Here is a 15,270-nt window from a genome sequence, read left to right as displayed (position 1 = left end):
CGGGAGGATCCCACATGCCGCGGAGCGGCTGGGCCCGTGAGCCATGGCCGCTGAGCCTGCGTGTCCGGAGCCTGCGCTCGCGGCGGGAGAGGCCACAACAGTGAGAGGCCTCAAAAAAGAATGCATTTTTTCAGAAGTAGTTTCAAAGATCTGGGATTCCCTTCCACAAAGTCTTATTTTGTAAATTATTAATCTAAGTATAGATTACATTATTGGCATTACAGTAGTGTTTTAGTTGTCAACAACTGAGTACTAACACCCTTCCCTATTTTCAACAAGCTTGAGGATATGTTTTAATTCTATTCCTGTAAAGAAGTTTAAATTATATTCATATACTAGACCTTGCCTGCTAGCAAAACAGTATGCAATGTTTTACTCTCCTCTGATACCATCTTCTCTAACCATTGCCACAGATGCAATATGGTACATTCATTACCTCTGTTTCAACTGCTCTGCCTTGTATTTCCATTTCTGGAACACTAAAGCACTGCCAAATTAACAATATATCTAGATAAACTATTAATGCTTATATCATCTGAAACCTTGAAACCAATATCTCTCATTTGTTGACCTAAGTTATAAGATTGCATTCTAGTTTTTAAAATTCAAGTACAAAAATTCAAATTCTTCAAAATATATATTTAAAAAGTTAAAAAAATTAACTGTGAGCAAAATATTAAATTTTTCTAGATTCCTAGATATTTTATTCCCAAAGTTCTTAGAAATGGCCACCCAGCATGTCTCTTTTACTTTTCTGTATTGTGTCTGCTTCTTCACTTGTTTAACTGTTGGTGATGTACTATGCTTGCCTTCAGTAATGATTTGAATAGTTAGAAAAGGGGTTGTTCCAGGAAGTGGATTCTATGGCTGGGGGATCAATTTCTTATTGACATTTAGAAAAATAAACTTTTGCAGCAGAAATATATATTGATTATACCAACTGTAATCTAATCATAGGGGTTTGTCTCTAGATTCTCTGCCCTTTTGTGGTGCAACTACTTCCAACTCAGTGTAGGTACCAAATCCAGAGGGCTTACATTCTGATTTCTCTTAGATTCCAGCACCTGACATGATCTTTTCACTCGAACAAGATTCATGTGTGACTTTTATTCAAAGTCATGATGCTTCTAGTCATGTCTTTCCCCACCACCACAAGTACCTGGCTGTCTCTAAGAACTTTGTTCCTGAAGTTGCCATTGGTTCAACGTTCTTTTCATCCTCCAATCCTTCATCTAATCCTGCTGATAATTCAGCTTCACCTCTTCAAAGATGCTTTCTCTTACCTCCAGATTACATCAGATCCCCTTGCTATACATGGTTAGGTTCACAGTTCCTTTTCCCTTTTATTTCTCACAGTTTGTAATTATATTTGTTTGGTTATTTGGAATGCCTGCCTACTGCATTCCATGAGAAACTGTTTCTGCATTGCTCCTCATTTTATTGTTAGAGCCTGGCAATTAGTAGATACTCAATAAGTATTTGTTGAATGACTGAATGAATAAATTCATGTCCAAACTCAAATCTCATACTCTCCAAAACAACATTCCTAACCTCTCCAGCCACAGTGATAGAAAAATCCCTTTCCTGAACTTAAGGCTCCTATTGTTTTTAATATTTATTTATTTATTTTGGCTGTGCCGGGTCTTAGTTGTGGCATGTGGGAACCTCGTTGCAGCATGCAGGATCTTCAGTCGCGGCATGTGGACTCTTAGTTGCTGCATGCATGTGGGATCTAGTTTCCCAGCCAGGGATTCAACCTGGACCCCCTGCATTGGGAGCTCGGAGTCTTACCTACTGGACCACCAGGGAAATTTCCTTAAGGCTCCTATTGTTGATACCGCTCATTTATCCCATGGAATCATACTGATAGATTCACAGAATTCAATAGGAGTTTACAGATAGCAAGGTTTCTATTGTAAATAATGTAACTCATTGAAATAAAAGTCTTGGTTTTATTTTTGTGAATGCCATCATTAATGATGGGGAGTTGCCTTCTGAAGTATACTGGACCATCCTTGGACTATTCATATGTTTAGAAATATTTCTGATATTTAGCAAGACATTCTTGTGATTTTCAAGGCTAATTTTGGTTCCTAAGTGTAAAAAAATAAGCCCATTGGCTTTTCTTTTCCTTTTTCTTTGGCTCCGCTGGGTCTTCGTTGCTGCTCTTGGGCTTTCTCTAATTTCGGTGAGTGGGGGCTACTCTTCGATACGTCTCATTGCGGTGGCTTGTCTTGTTGCGGAGCACCAGCTCTAGGCGCGCAGGCTTCAGTATGCGTGGGCTTCAGTAGTTGTGGCACACCGTCTCAGTAGTTGTGGCTCTCGGGCTCTAGAGCTCAGACTCAGTAGTTGTGCCGCACAGGCTTACTTGCTCTGCGGTATGTGGGATCTTCCCTAACCAGGGCTCGAATCCGTGTCCCCTGCATTGGCAGGCGGATTCTCAACCACTGTGCCACCAGGGAAGTCCCTGGCTTTTCTAATGTTGGTCCTTCAGATAGTCAAAGATTGCTCTCTTGCTCAATCAAAACATAACCCTTCCTTCAATTATTGCATTTATGCTGTGGTTTCCAGACTCTTTCATCATCCTGATTTCCTCTCCTGTGAACTCATTCTAGTTTGTCAATGTCCTTCTTAAAATAAAATTATTTTTGTTACTGATACTTTTATTTTTTAAAGTATGCTACTCAAATGCCATAAGACTTAAAATTTCTATAAATTCAGAGGTTGCTCTTTCTAAGAGTAAATTTGTGACAATTCTTTAAGTCTTTAAGTTCAGAAATTTGAAAAGTTAATTTTGATTAAGTAATAGATACCTTTTTCTGGCAGCTGCCAACAGTTGCTGGAGGATTGCTTAGATCACATAACCAATTCCATACTTATAGTTTAAAATTATCTGACTTGCTCTGAACCACTTGCTAGTTGAATTTCAAAAGGATTTAAACAAATAACTAACAAAATACTGTGCTTGTTTAGGCGTGAGGAAAACGTTTAGTCTTATAGCTATTACCTGCTAAGGAACCAAACCCAATGTTTACTAATAATAATCAGCTCTTTCCTGGGCTCAACAAAAATGTTTTGATGTGGTTTGTACCAGTCTCTGATGAGCGTATCAGCCTTCATTTAAAAAACAATCATTAGTTTGAGTTGTCATTACAAACCTTTCTAAATTGCTGATAATATCCTTCATTACCAAGCATGAATTGTCCTTTTCAGTCCTTTATATATAATTTTTCCTCCATTCCAAGATTATAATAAATTGTAAAATTGCTGACAATAGTTAATCCTCAAAAGAAGACAACAAAAGCTACAGAAGAAAAAGTAGCAAGTAAAATAGAATTATATAGAAATAAATTAGATGAGGTAAGAGGGGCTTGAGCCTCCCTACTTCTGAAATGGTTTTACTATCTGGCAGTTATGATCATTAAATGTTTGATAAATGAACGAAAACATTTGAGCAACAGGCATAATTCTACAGCGGGGACAACAAATTATAAGCAAGGTAGTTGGCTTAATCAGAGTATCTGGTAACTTATTTTCAATTTCAATTTTTACTACATTTTCAATTTCAATATTTTTGATAACTCAGTATGACTTCAAAATAGCACTATAGTCATTAAAAATACCCAAATATTTTCCTAACATGGTGTAGTTCAATCTCCTATAATCCAAATTTACATATTATAAATTCCTTCCTCCCTCCCTCCCTTCCTTTCTTCCTTATGAAAAAGTCACTTAGGCTATTCAGGAAATAGTATTTTAAAGTAGCTCATAAATGAAGCTATTGGCCCTGGATAGAGCCAGATATAACAACACGCTCAAGCAATGAAATGAACAAAAGAACCTGTGGAATGCACCTGGTTGTTCAAAAATAGCAGGTGCTTTTTTTTTTTTTTTTAAGATTCTAAGGAACTCAAATTTCTCTTTAAGGATTTCGTTGCTACCTTTCCTACAAAAATTACCCAGATTGCTTCTTGACCCCTACTTTGAGAGTAGAGGAAGTCTTACTGTATGGTATTAGCTCAGTAGCATAGTATATCCAAAATACTGTAATTCCTGCATTCTTTGCACATTTGGACCTATTTCATCCCTGGATTACAATATATATTCTTTTTTTTTTGTATTGAAGTATATAGTTGATTTACAATATATTAATGTCAGGTGTATAAGATAGTGATTCAATATTTTTATATTATACTCTGTTTAAAGTTATTATAAAACAATGGCTTACAATATATATCCTTTACATAAACTTTCAAGAGGAAAGGCATTCAAGGTGTGTATTTATATTTTATATAAATATATATTTTATATTTAAATAAAATATATAGATATATCCTATAAGTAATAATTGAAGTTTGAAAAATATTACTATACTTGCAATTTCCATACTTTCAGAAGCATATACTAATGTGAAGTTACTTTTGGAGTATCTTTCATAAACCATATAAGTACTTGAGACAACCAGGGCCAAACTTAAAAAATCCTCTTCAAAAAGAAGAAGGTAGAAGTTTATGCTTAGAGTCCATTTTGCCACCAAGCCCCAGAAATGGTTATTAAGCCTATTCTGCTTTACTTATGATAAGGACAGGCATTATATCAATCAAGGTGATCACTGTAACTTCCAAACTCATTTTAAGTTGAACACAAAAATTCTAAACTAAAACTGTTTTTTTTTTTTTTTTTTTTTTTGTGGTACGTGGGCCTCTCACTGTTATGGCCTCTCCCATTGCAGAGCACAGGTTCTGGAAGCGAAAGCTCAGCGGCCATGGCTCACGGGCCCAGCCGCTCCGCGGCATGTGGGATCCTCCCGGACCGGGGCACGAACCCGCGTCCCCTGCATCGGCAGGCGGACCCTCAACCACTGCGCCACCAGGGAAGCCCCTCTAAAACTGTTTTTATGTGAGATAAGTCTATAATAAATTTGAAAATGTCCACTGATTTATTACTTACAAGCAATTAGTCAGAGTTTATTATGTACTGTGCACTGTTTTTAGGCACTAGAGTACAAAAATGACTACAACATTAAATTCTTACCCTTAGGGAGCTCACATTTTAGTGAGAGGTGTCAGTTTTTTTCTCCTTTGTAGGTATTTAATATATCGCTTTCATATACAGCTACAGAAGTAGTATGCTACAGAGCTTAAAGAAAAAAGAAGCATTAGTTGAAGAATTCAGAAGTGGACTTGTCTTGTATGTACTAGGAATTGGCTGTCCTATTAAATTAGCATTTCAGAAGTATCTACTTAAATCCATATTGTTGACACTACAGTGAAAGCAGTGAAACTTGTCAGCAGATGATTAAGTTTTATGGTTGATGTCCACACTTTTGTATCCTGGGACCAATATCAAGTTTCTGGGAAAAACATCCTTCCTCTCTCCACATGTCCCTCTATCATTAAGTCAGGGTCTCAGCCTGCTGGTGTTAGATGTGTTCTGGGAATAAAGGTGTATCACAGTCATTTTTCATTTTTCACTTACCAATTTGAGAAGATTTATTTCAGCTTTTCAGTTTTTTTCCCCTCCTGAGGCAAGAAGCATGGCTACTTTTTCAATTCCCAAGACCACCAGTTGGTAGTATTATTTCTGGGTGAGTGGAACACACTTTACCAGCAGCTGGAGATGGCATGCACGTCCCTAGATTACTGGCTTTCCACTAACTAGTCTTTTAGGAAAGCGACACTGTTCCCACGGAAATTAACAACCGTTCAACTCAGACTTGAAATCTTAAGGCCAAAGTGGAGAAGAAAATTGGATTGTTATGGGTTGGGTTACTGTTTGAGGAGGGCAGACAGGAGTTAGTGAATGGATAGAGTGTCAAAATGGGACTTTACTAAAAGACTCATTAAAGACAAACCTCTTCTGGCCCCAGAAAATTAAAAAAGAAAAAAGATTCAAAAACCCATTTTCAAACAAAATTTAGCAAATGTGGGAAACGTATAAACTCAGTGTGGATGCTTGCAAGACCACCTCCCCTGTCACTTCAGGCCAGAAACCGGGCACAGGTGTGAACATTTTGCAAAAACAGCTTTCAAAACTATTTTTCAACGCGAAACGGTGCGCCTGAAAAGCTTCAGAGTGGAAAGCACTTCACGCAGTCTAGTGTTCTCCCTGGGTTGCTAACCTTTCCGCCTTTCCCATCCCGCCGCTCCCCCTTGGCCGCCGCCTCCAGCCAGGGGGCGTTTGTTTACGTGACGTCAGCTGTAGTAAGCAGTCCCCGCCCCCATTTCTCTCTGGCCGCCGCGTTTCCCGCGCCGCGGCGCTTCTCCCCTTAAAAGGACAATAGAGGCCTCGGGAGCGCGCGCGCCCGCCGGGCCTTCTCCCCTCCCAGCCATCGACGCGCGCGCGCCCGTATGCAAATAAGTTCGATTCAGGAGAATTTTGTACCAGGAGCCGCGCGTGCGCAGAGGGAAAGCGGAATCTACACCTTCCGCGCCAGCGGTAGCAACTGCAGAACTGCAGGAGACAATCTTTCTAGACAAGGCAGTTGAGGAGGAGGGAGCGATTGGGAGGTGGGCTTGGCTTGGCGTGCACTCCGCACCTCGGGAACGTTATTGCGCGTGGAACGTCTGCTTTTGGCAGGTGAGTGACTCGAACCATTACTGTGGTGCAAAACTGTCTCACGAGGCATTGATTTGAGAGTGGCTCTTTTTCTCTTTTCACCTAACCTCACCACCTCCCCCTTCCTTACACAGACACACACGCACACATTTATATACACACAGGAAGTTTTGTCTTGGAGATGGCATTGCTGGGAGCGCTGTTTTCGTGATCTTCAGACCTCAGATTCTTTTGTATCTGCATGTTTAGTGAGTGCTTTTCAGTTGGGGAGGGTATCTGAGGCAAACCGAAAGTCTTGAGGTGGGGGAAGTGAGTGGAGCCTGGAAAGGAGTGAGGAATCGCCGGAGGTGAGGGATCCACGTTGAAGGTGACAATGACTTTTCTCAGCCGCAGTGTTCGCTGGCGACAAGGAGTTCGGTGGCTGAAAGGCCCGAGCGAAAAGGAGTTGCTGGCGATTGCGGAGGGGCCCCGGGTCGGTGCACCCGCGTGGGCGCGCGCCCGGGAGTGGCCGGCCGCCGTTGTTGGACCTCGTGCTTTAGTTTCTTGCGGCCCCCGCGCGTGTTGTGATGAGGGTGGACAATGAACGCCCCTCGCTCGAAAACTAAGTTGCCGCCTACTTGCGAGCTGTCGGGCGGAGGGCGTTTAAATCGGCCTTTCGGGTCGGTGCCGGCGTGGCCCGAGTGCACGCGGGTGGCATTGTCCGCCCAACTCCGGAGGGATGCGGATGCGACAATGAGCAACACGCGGCTGCTCGGAAGCGGCCCCGGCTAGCAGACGCCTCTCCCCGGGCCGCGCCCAGTCAGCGCGGGCGTCCGGGGTGTCTGTGGAGCCTCAACTTTGGTTCGCAATTTATTCACCTGTAGCGTAGATGTGGGCGCCGCGGCGCTCTCTAGGGCGACCGTGCGCGGCTTAAGATGGCCAGTCGGAGCCGAGTTGACTCCGGGATGGAGGCAGCGGCGTTGACTGAGCCGGAGGAGTGCGGCAACTCCGGAGGGCACTGCTTTTTGTGCCGAGCGTGACAGACCACGTGCTGGGGCTGCGACCCGGGTTTGGTCGGGGGTCCGGCTGAGCGTCCGGCTCGCGGTCAGCCGGGAGATGCGGGCGCTGTCGGGGCCGGCCGGCAGGACAATGTGACTTGCTGATGATGGCGTCTTGCCAGTTTAAAAAGCAGAGTGAAAGTCGCCAACTCTCGGCCGGTGCGGGGCGGGGAATCCGGGCGTTTCTTATCAAGGACATTGCAAAACTTCGATTAAATGGGCCTGCTGTTAGGGGAGGACGTTGGGACTAGCCCCGGAGTCCCAGGGCGCAGGGTCCGGACCCTTCCCCTGGGCGGTCGTCAAGTGTCTCCCCCTGAGATACAATCCCACGTCCCTGAGGCTGCACGTAGGCAGCGCCCGGCTGGACAGAAAACAAAGAGCTGCATGTGCCGGTGCGGGCCCGGCCGGCGCTCAGGGCGGCCGCCGGGCGGGCTGGGCCCCCCCTAAGTTCGGACGAGTTTCGGGAGGGGCTTTTTGTCTCTCGGGCCCTCGCGGGGAAACTTTGGCGGCGCTACTTGTGCGCGGTGCGGTGCCGGTGCGCGGGGGAGGCGGCGTGCTAACGCGCGGCGGGCGGCCGAGGGGCGGCAGTCGGGGCCCGGCGCTGGAGCCCCGGCGCCGGGTGCCGCGACGGCCGAGGGCCCGGGAGAGCGCGGCCGCGAGGGCTCGGCCCGCTCCCCGGGGCCGAAGCCTGCGTCTGGGAGGTCTGTGGATCCGCCTTTGAAGTCGAACTGTTGCCATGTTTGAATTACGTCAGGGCAAAGCCATGAGGAGGAACAAGCCCCGGCAGCGCGGCGTGCGGGAGGCGCGGCCTGCGGGAGGCGCCGGGCCGGCCGGGTGGGCGGGCGGGCGCGGGGCCCGTTGTTCCGGCGCAGGTGAGGGAGGCGGCGGCGAGAGACGCGCTTCCCTCCAGCCGCCGCCGCCGCAACCCCCGCCCCGCCCTGGCGGGCAGCTCTCTGCGGGAACTTTTCCTTCCGACCCCAGTTGCTGTGTTTACCCACCGATCCGCCGGGGAGCGGTTCTCTTTGCTGCCTGGGTGCTTCTGTCTCGGCCGTCGCCGCGTGCCCGGGGTTGGGGGGGGGGGAAGCGCAGCCTGGGGCGACCGCGGAGAACCGGGGCGGGATGGGGAGGCATTTTGCTGCTTTCGGGGAAACCGGCGAGCGCGGCGAGCACCCCTCCCCCACAGCCGAGCCGCGGCCCGCAAGTGCAGGGGGCCCATCCCCGACGACACCCGAAAAACCACTGCGGGGAAGTTCGGGGCTCCGGTTGTCCTACAAAGGGAAGTGAGGACTGTGGGTGAATCGTGCGTGCAGCTCTCGTCTTTGTGTGTTTACGTGTGGGAGGGGGGCCAGCTGGGGCGAGGGCTGGTTTGGTTGGGGGGGTGACTTCTTGGGGGTGGTAGGGCGGTGCAGAGTTTGTTCTCGTAACTCTGACCCTACTAGGTTTCTTTGTTTTTGTTTTCTCGCTCTAACGTTCGATTACTCCAGGCACCCGGAAGACCAGGAATTACTGTTCAGTCAAACATCAACCCGGGGCGAGACAGTTTCTCCCCAGCCGTCCTTCCCCCCTCACTCCTCTCTCACGTTGTCCTAAGGAAGCTTAAGAAAACTACACCACCTCCTTTCCTCCGAATAATTAAAAAAATGAATTTGACCTTGTCATTAAAAGTACTCTCAAAGCACCTGTTTTTGAACTGGAGTTTGCCGGACTTGAAAAGCCCTTTAATAACTTACGTTGCAAAACCGAACACGTTTATTAGTTGCTGAATCTAAATTAAATTCTGGGAGTTTATTTCTGGTGGACTTGGAGAAAAGCCCGATGGCATTTAAAGTATTTATATAGTGGTTTGGGGAAGGGGGAATCTTTCTTGGCCCTAAAGGTATGCTTGGCTCAATGTTCCGGGCGTTATCTTTGGACGACCTTGAAGAAGCTAGCACGTAGGAGTTAGGCCTTTCTTGGAGATTTTCTCTGGGGGCTGGGGAGGAAGCTGCTCAGGGGTTGACACAAGGTGATGGCTAGCGATCCGCTAGCTGCTTCATAGTTCCTGTGAACTGGGGTTGACCTTCTGGTTACCCCCTCTTAGATTTTCTTTCCAAGCTAACTTTTTTTTTTTTTTTTGGTATGTGGCCCCAGGCATAGCTCAGAAATTATGCTGGTTTGACACATGGATGCTCCTTTGGTATTTGGGGTTTGCCTGCAGTCTAGACATCCGATAAGCAGCACCACGTCTGTTGCTTCTTTCCCGATTTCTCCTGCATTTTGACCATATTTAAGGGCTAGAATCTAAAAGTGGTCATTACCGAAAAATAATAATATCCTGAGATGCCATGCCCACACAAACCAAAGCATCCATACAAATTGAAATCAGTTTTGTGCTGTCATTGTTTTTTTATTAAATAAACGTTTTCCCCAGGTTTTGGTTGACTAAATTACAAATACTTAAAGGCTACCAGTATTAGTAACAGTACATTTCTTAAGTGAATAGAAAGATCTTGTCGAGAGAATGAGAAACTTTGGATTTAATAACTTTTTGGCTTTGGGCAGTTGTTTCTCTGGGTCAGGTATTTAAAATGCATATGAGGCAAGGCACACTTAAAGCAAGTTTTACTTTTGGTTGTATTTTCTTTGTATATTATAAACATTTATTTAACTTGTTGCAGTTTGAAGTAAAAAAATTTCCAATATGTATGCTCAACAATAATCATTAAAATGTTTGCAGCATAAAAATAAATAAAATGCGTATGAAGAGCTTTGCAAATACACTGTGAAATTCTTTGATTTGTTTTTCTTAATTAGTATTTTATAGCCGAGTTACAGCTAGAATTTCAATATTCTGGGAAATTTCAAATAAAATATCTTAAGGGTTTTTGTTTTAAATATAAGATGAAATGTGCAGTAGAAATTTGGTTTATAAAGGTAAATGAGTTGAGAGTGGGAAAGACACAGACAAGGTCTCTGCTGTCTTCCCTTTTTGCATTACTTTTGCAAGAGATTGGAGTTGAAAAGTTCAATACATAGTATATTCTAGAACCTTTGTGGGCCTCACCGCTGCTGTTGCACAGTACTGTTAATTCTGTGTATCTGGAACCTGGATGATCAATTTTTTCCCAGAGTTGTAATCAGGCCCTGGGAAAACCTGGCTCATGAGGCTCAAATTCAGGCAGATTTATGTCAAAAAAGCAATTTGAGAATGATTTTCCATGTAAAATAAGTTTTTCACTGGGGAAAGCTTAAGCTTATTTGAAATCTAAACCAACTTCATAAGCTGTTGTAAGGACAAATTAATTTACTGTGCCAGGCACATAGTAGGTTGCTTTAAAAGTATTATGTTTTCTTTTTTTCCCTAAGCAGTGTTGGGAATATAATTGGCTAAGAATGAGGGGAACACATTTGTTGAGGCACTAGGTTAGTTGTTCAAAAGCCTCTGGGGTTGAAATGCCTAGGTTCCAAAGACTTGATCATCTTAAAGATGTAAGTCATTTTGTAGTCAAATTTTGTCACCTGCAGAATAGCAATAATAATAATAATACCTGGTTCTTGGGGATATAAATAAGCAAATCATGTGCTTGGTAAATACTGACTATTGTCCTGACAACTTTGGGAAGTAGACATTTTACAGAAGACAAAACTGAGGCCTGGATCAGTTTCCTTGCTGGAGGAAGTAATTCAGTAAATGATGAGTGGAAAGAATGAATGTCTTTGGCCTCTCCCCCACTTTCAGGAACTGGTTCTGGGAGTACACTGCCTTCAACTCCTGGTTGCCAATCCAATTCTGATTCAACCACTTTACATCAAAAAGTCCTGTGGAAATCTAGAATATGCTATTTTCTTTCTTTCTGATTTCTCTTGTCCACAAGAGTGTCCTGTTATAAAGTGAAAATATTTTATTGTCTTTTGGTTCTCCAGTTTCTTTCTCTCTTTTTTGTCAGTTTCTCTTTTAATTGAATCTGCAGCTAAGGTTTTCTGTATTATGGAAATGATCTGGAAATGCATAATGCATAAGAAGGGGGAGTGTATTTTCAAGGGAGCGAAGTTTTCTTTTTGTACTAGAAATATGGAAGTCACAGGCACATTTGCTATTATATATTCAAGTACAAAAGTTGCAGTTGAACTAAACTAATTCATTTCTAGCTTCATATTTAGTTGTTTTCACGTACTATAAGTTTGTTTGGATTAATGTTTTTTTAAATTTGGTTGGTGTTAATGTATGCTGAGTTTAAATAGCTCTCATTTTGCGATTCATTTCTCCACACAGTATTCTCCTAATCTTCCCTTCCTCTCCACGTGCCTGCTTGAAATCAGCAAGAAATATTTCTTCTACCAGTTGTTATGAAAGCATTGACTTGTTTACTATTAATCTTTTCTAATTAAAGTAATTCATTTGGTTTACATTTCCTGGAAATCTTTAAAGCTCACAATTTTTTTCTACAAAAGTCTACAGACTAAATGTTAAAGAAAAATGACACCATTCAAAACATCAGTTTTTTAATACATGTTTTTATTATGGACACCATTCCTATTTCATGCCCTTAAAAACACTGTTCAACACTATTTTGGCTACCCCACTCTTCTTAGCAAGTTCCACCCAGTTTTGTATACTTTGTACATTCAGCACCTGGTTGTAATGTAAGACTTTCTGCCCTGTGACAGTTTATCATTGAGTAGAGGAAATAACGTATTAAACAAGTTCAGGTGTGTTTGTTAGCTATGGAAAGGTTTTGTAAAAAGATATAATCCTTAAAGAATTTCTCAGGTTAAGGGGATGGAGGAGAAACCATCTTGGACAAAAATAGGAGCCTAAGTAGAGATGTGGCTAGTTATTAAAGTTGGTTTGACACTCCTGGAATATCAGAATTCTAAGTTGGGAGCAGCTGCTAGCCAGGACTAGATCCTGAAAAGCTTTGAATTTCTTGCCAAGGAGTTTGGATGTATCCTGAAGCCAGTGTTGGTACCTTGGAAGGGATATTAACATTTGAACTTTAAGAAGATACCACCTGTTTGAAGGGTGCAAGGAAGTCGGTTATGAGGCTCTGACAGGTGTTCGAACACCATAATGAGGGACAAACAGGCAATGGGGATGGAAGGGACATGAACCAGAGAAGTGAAGGAAGAAGCAGATTTTCTAAGGATTTCATCATGGACATGGTGGGGACCATGCAGAGGATGAGAAGAGAGAGCCTACTTGACTTGCAGATTTTATGTGTGACTGTATGGATGATAACCAAGATAGGTGAACACAGGAAGAGCGTGTTTGGAAGAGAAGACTATATAATCAATTTAGGGCATTTAAAGGTTAGGACTGCCAGTTCTTGTATTGGTGCTTCAGAGAGCTTAAGGAACTTTTCTGAGGTTTGGGTTAGACCAGGTGTGTGCTTTCTTCACATTTTTGTCAAACTTGAAAACGGGAGAACAAGCTTCACTGAAAGGAATATGGTCTAGTTTCATGAACTTAAAAGTCTCTGAAAATGCTAAATTTCTCTTTTCCCACAAACCTGGTCTTAAAAGAAAACCTTCAGAAATCAAGATTCTACCTTCATTTTAATTTGTTGTGCGTGCCTTGGGACAGATAGTTTATATTTCTATAATGTGCAAGTCTTATAAATTTAAGGAAATAAATGATGTACATACACTGATATTTTCTACTCTTGCTTCACAGCGTCCCTGGAAAGTAGAAGTGAGATTTCACCCTAATATTACAAAGGGAGAAGTTAAAATTCTAAGTGATTTCACCCTAATATTACAAAGGGAGAAGTAAAATTCTAAGTGACTTTGTATTTACTTGTAAAGACAAAAGCAGAAATAGACTCCAACTTGACTCATAGCGCCTTCTTCACTACACTCACAATAGTTACATGTCTTACTGATAATCATCTCTTAAAAGCAAATAAATACTATGTTCCCAACCTTTAACTTTCCCATCCACTGGAATCTCTCTTAATCTGGTATTGGGATACCCAGGTTTTTTAATAACACTGTCAAAATGGGATTTTTTTATACTATCTAAAACTCAGACCTGGATTTGTGATTTTTATTTTTAACCTGTGCTACTTCAGCTGAACACTTATTTCTGAGTTTGACCGCTTTCCCGTAGGAGGAGTTCTAGATTCTGCTAACGTGGATTCCATAGGCACCACTGTATACATATTTTACCATGTAATTTCTCAGGCTGGGTACATGTTTGGAGAAGCTATTGGCGAACAAGTGGGGATCCATCACCTCTTTTTCGGTTTTCCTCCAGGCAGGTTTAAATTGTTAAATTTCACTTAAAAAAGTGAATCAGTAAATTCAGAACCTTTGGTGTTGGGATGTGGGTTGGTATCTACTAGAAGCAGGTGAGAGGAAATAGTAGTGTTTAATTGCTCCATGGCTTTCCTTAAGCCCTGCCGAAACATGTCTCCTTGTAGGGGAATACTGCATCCAAGTGGCCTAGCAGTAGGAGAACACAAAACACTCAGTTCCGTTTGACCCTTTGTGAAGTGTTGCTCCAGTTACACTGTTAGTGTTTACTGGATCCTGTACTTATATGTGATTAAAGATAGCGTACTGTTGACTAAAATGGTGTCCAGGGTAGCATTACTAGTTCCATGAACTCAAGGTTGCCCATAGCTTTTGATCATGAGTGTTTTTTCGTATTTCTCTTCATTTCCCATCATCCTGCCACTTAAAGTTCAGGTCTAAAGGATACATCTCCTTCACTTCAAAGTTGTCTTTGGTTGCTTGGTTCCTTTTGTCTTTGTTCACCACTGCTTCCTTCCCACTTTACAAATCTTTTGCTTGTCTCTTCTCTGCAGTTTCCTTTCCATTCTGTTCTGTCTGTTCTGATTTTACTAGTCTATTCTGTACTCTCTCCTGTGGAATATATTTCCTAATGTGTGTCTCTTTGTCCGTATGTCTTTGAGGAAGTTTATTTAAACTCTCTGGGAGTTTTCAGATTCCTCTTTAGTTAAGTCAAGATATGTGATGATAACTTAGGTTTTGGGGTGTGGTGCACTTGATTAAAAAAATATCAGTATAGAAGGGAGTAAAGTGAAAGTAAGCCTCCTTCATTCTTGCACCCTTCAGAGGCAACTGCTGTTTACTAGTTTTTAAAAATCTATTTTAAAAAGCCAGTTTGTGTATTTAAGTTCTCATTAAAAACATACTATGGGATTATACTGTATAACAAGATACCTTGGATAAAAGTTCCCTCCCTGCACATGTCGTAGAACTACTGCCATCTTTTGAAGGGCTGAAAGGGTATTCTGTATTATGAAGACACCATACGTAAACCAGTCTGAGAATCCATGGACATTTAGGTTGCTTCCAATTTCTTATGTATTTTTTTTTTAAAGGTCTAGGTCATTTGGATTTTAGAGAGAAAAAGTGATGATTAGAAGCTATAGGGTTTTGGTCTGTTGAAAACTAAGATCACTTTAATTGAGGAATGTTTTAATTTGGGAGGTTGCACCCCTAATTTGTGCATCAGAATTTCACTTCTCAAGATGGCATGGACAAGTTGTGAAGTTAACTGTAAAGCTGATTTATCATCGTTGGCATTCTTACTTCTCTCTGGTTTCTTCTATCTATCTAGTCCATCCAGTGGCATTTTGAGTTTTGACAGGTACTTTTGAATATAAGAAAGACTTTACTACCCAGAAGGAGTCTAGAAAGTAAAATTGGGGAAGTTATTACATTGGAG

General features: G+C 42.6%; 1 protein-coding gene across 3 annotated transcripts in view; it reads left to right on the top strand.

Moving 5' to 3' along the window:
* The first annotated feature begins 6,411 nt into the window (after positions 1 to 6,411).
* Positions 6,412 to 15,270, top strand: part of SINHCAF (SIN3-HDAC complex associated factor) — a 29,432-nt gene continuing 20,573 nt past the window's right edge. Inside the window, exon 1 of one of the 3 annotated variants that reach the window (XM_022577898.3) lies at positions 6,412 to 6,579. Coding sequence is in view for 2 of the 3 variants with exons in the window: in XM_089920464.1 (XP_089776590.1) it covers positions 7,812 to 7,941 (130 nt within the window). In the remaining variant the exon portion in view is untranslated. Of the gene's footprint in view, positions 6,580 to 6,600; positions 6,807 to 7,711; positions 7,942 to 15,270 lie in introns of those variants that run through there. The other 2 variants (XM_022577897.3, XM_089920464.1) reach the window with 2 other exon arrangements.

Source organism: Delphinapterus leucas, chromosome 11, assembly GCF_059928025.1.
Source record: "Delphinapterus leucas isolate spDelLeu-1000000601 "Yukka" chromosome 11, BTC_Dleu_Yukka2, whole genome shotgun sequence".
NCBI classification, from domain to species: domain Eukaryota; kingdom Metazoa; phylum Chordata; class Mammalia; order Artiodactyla; family Monodontidae; genus Delphinapterus; species Delphinapterus leucas.
Note: the sequence above shows the minus strand (reverse complement) of the source record. Positions and strands in the feature narration are given on the sequence as shown.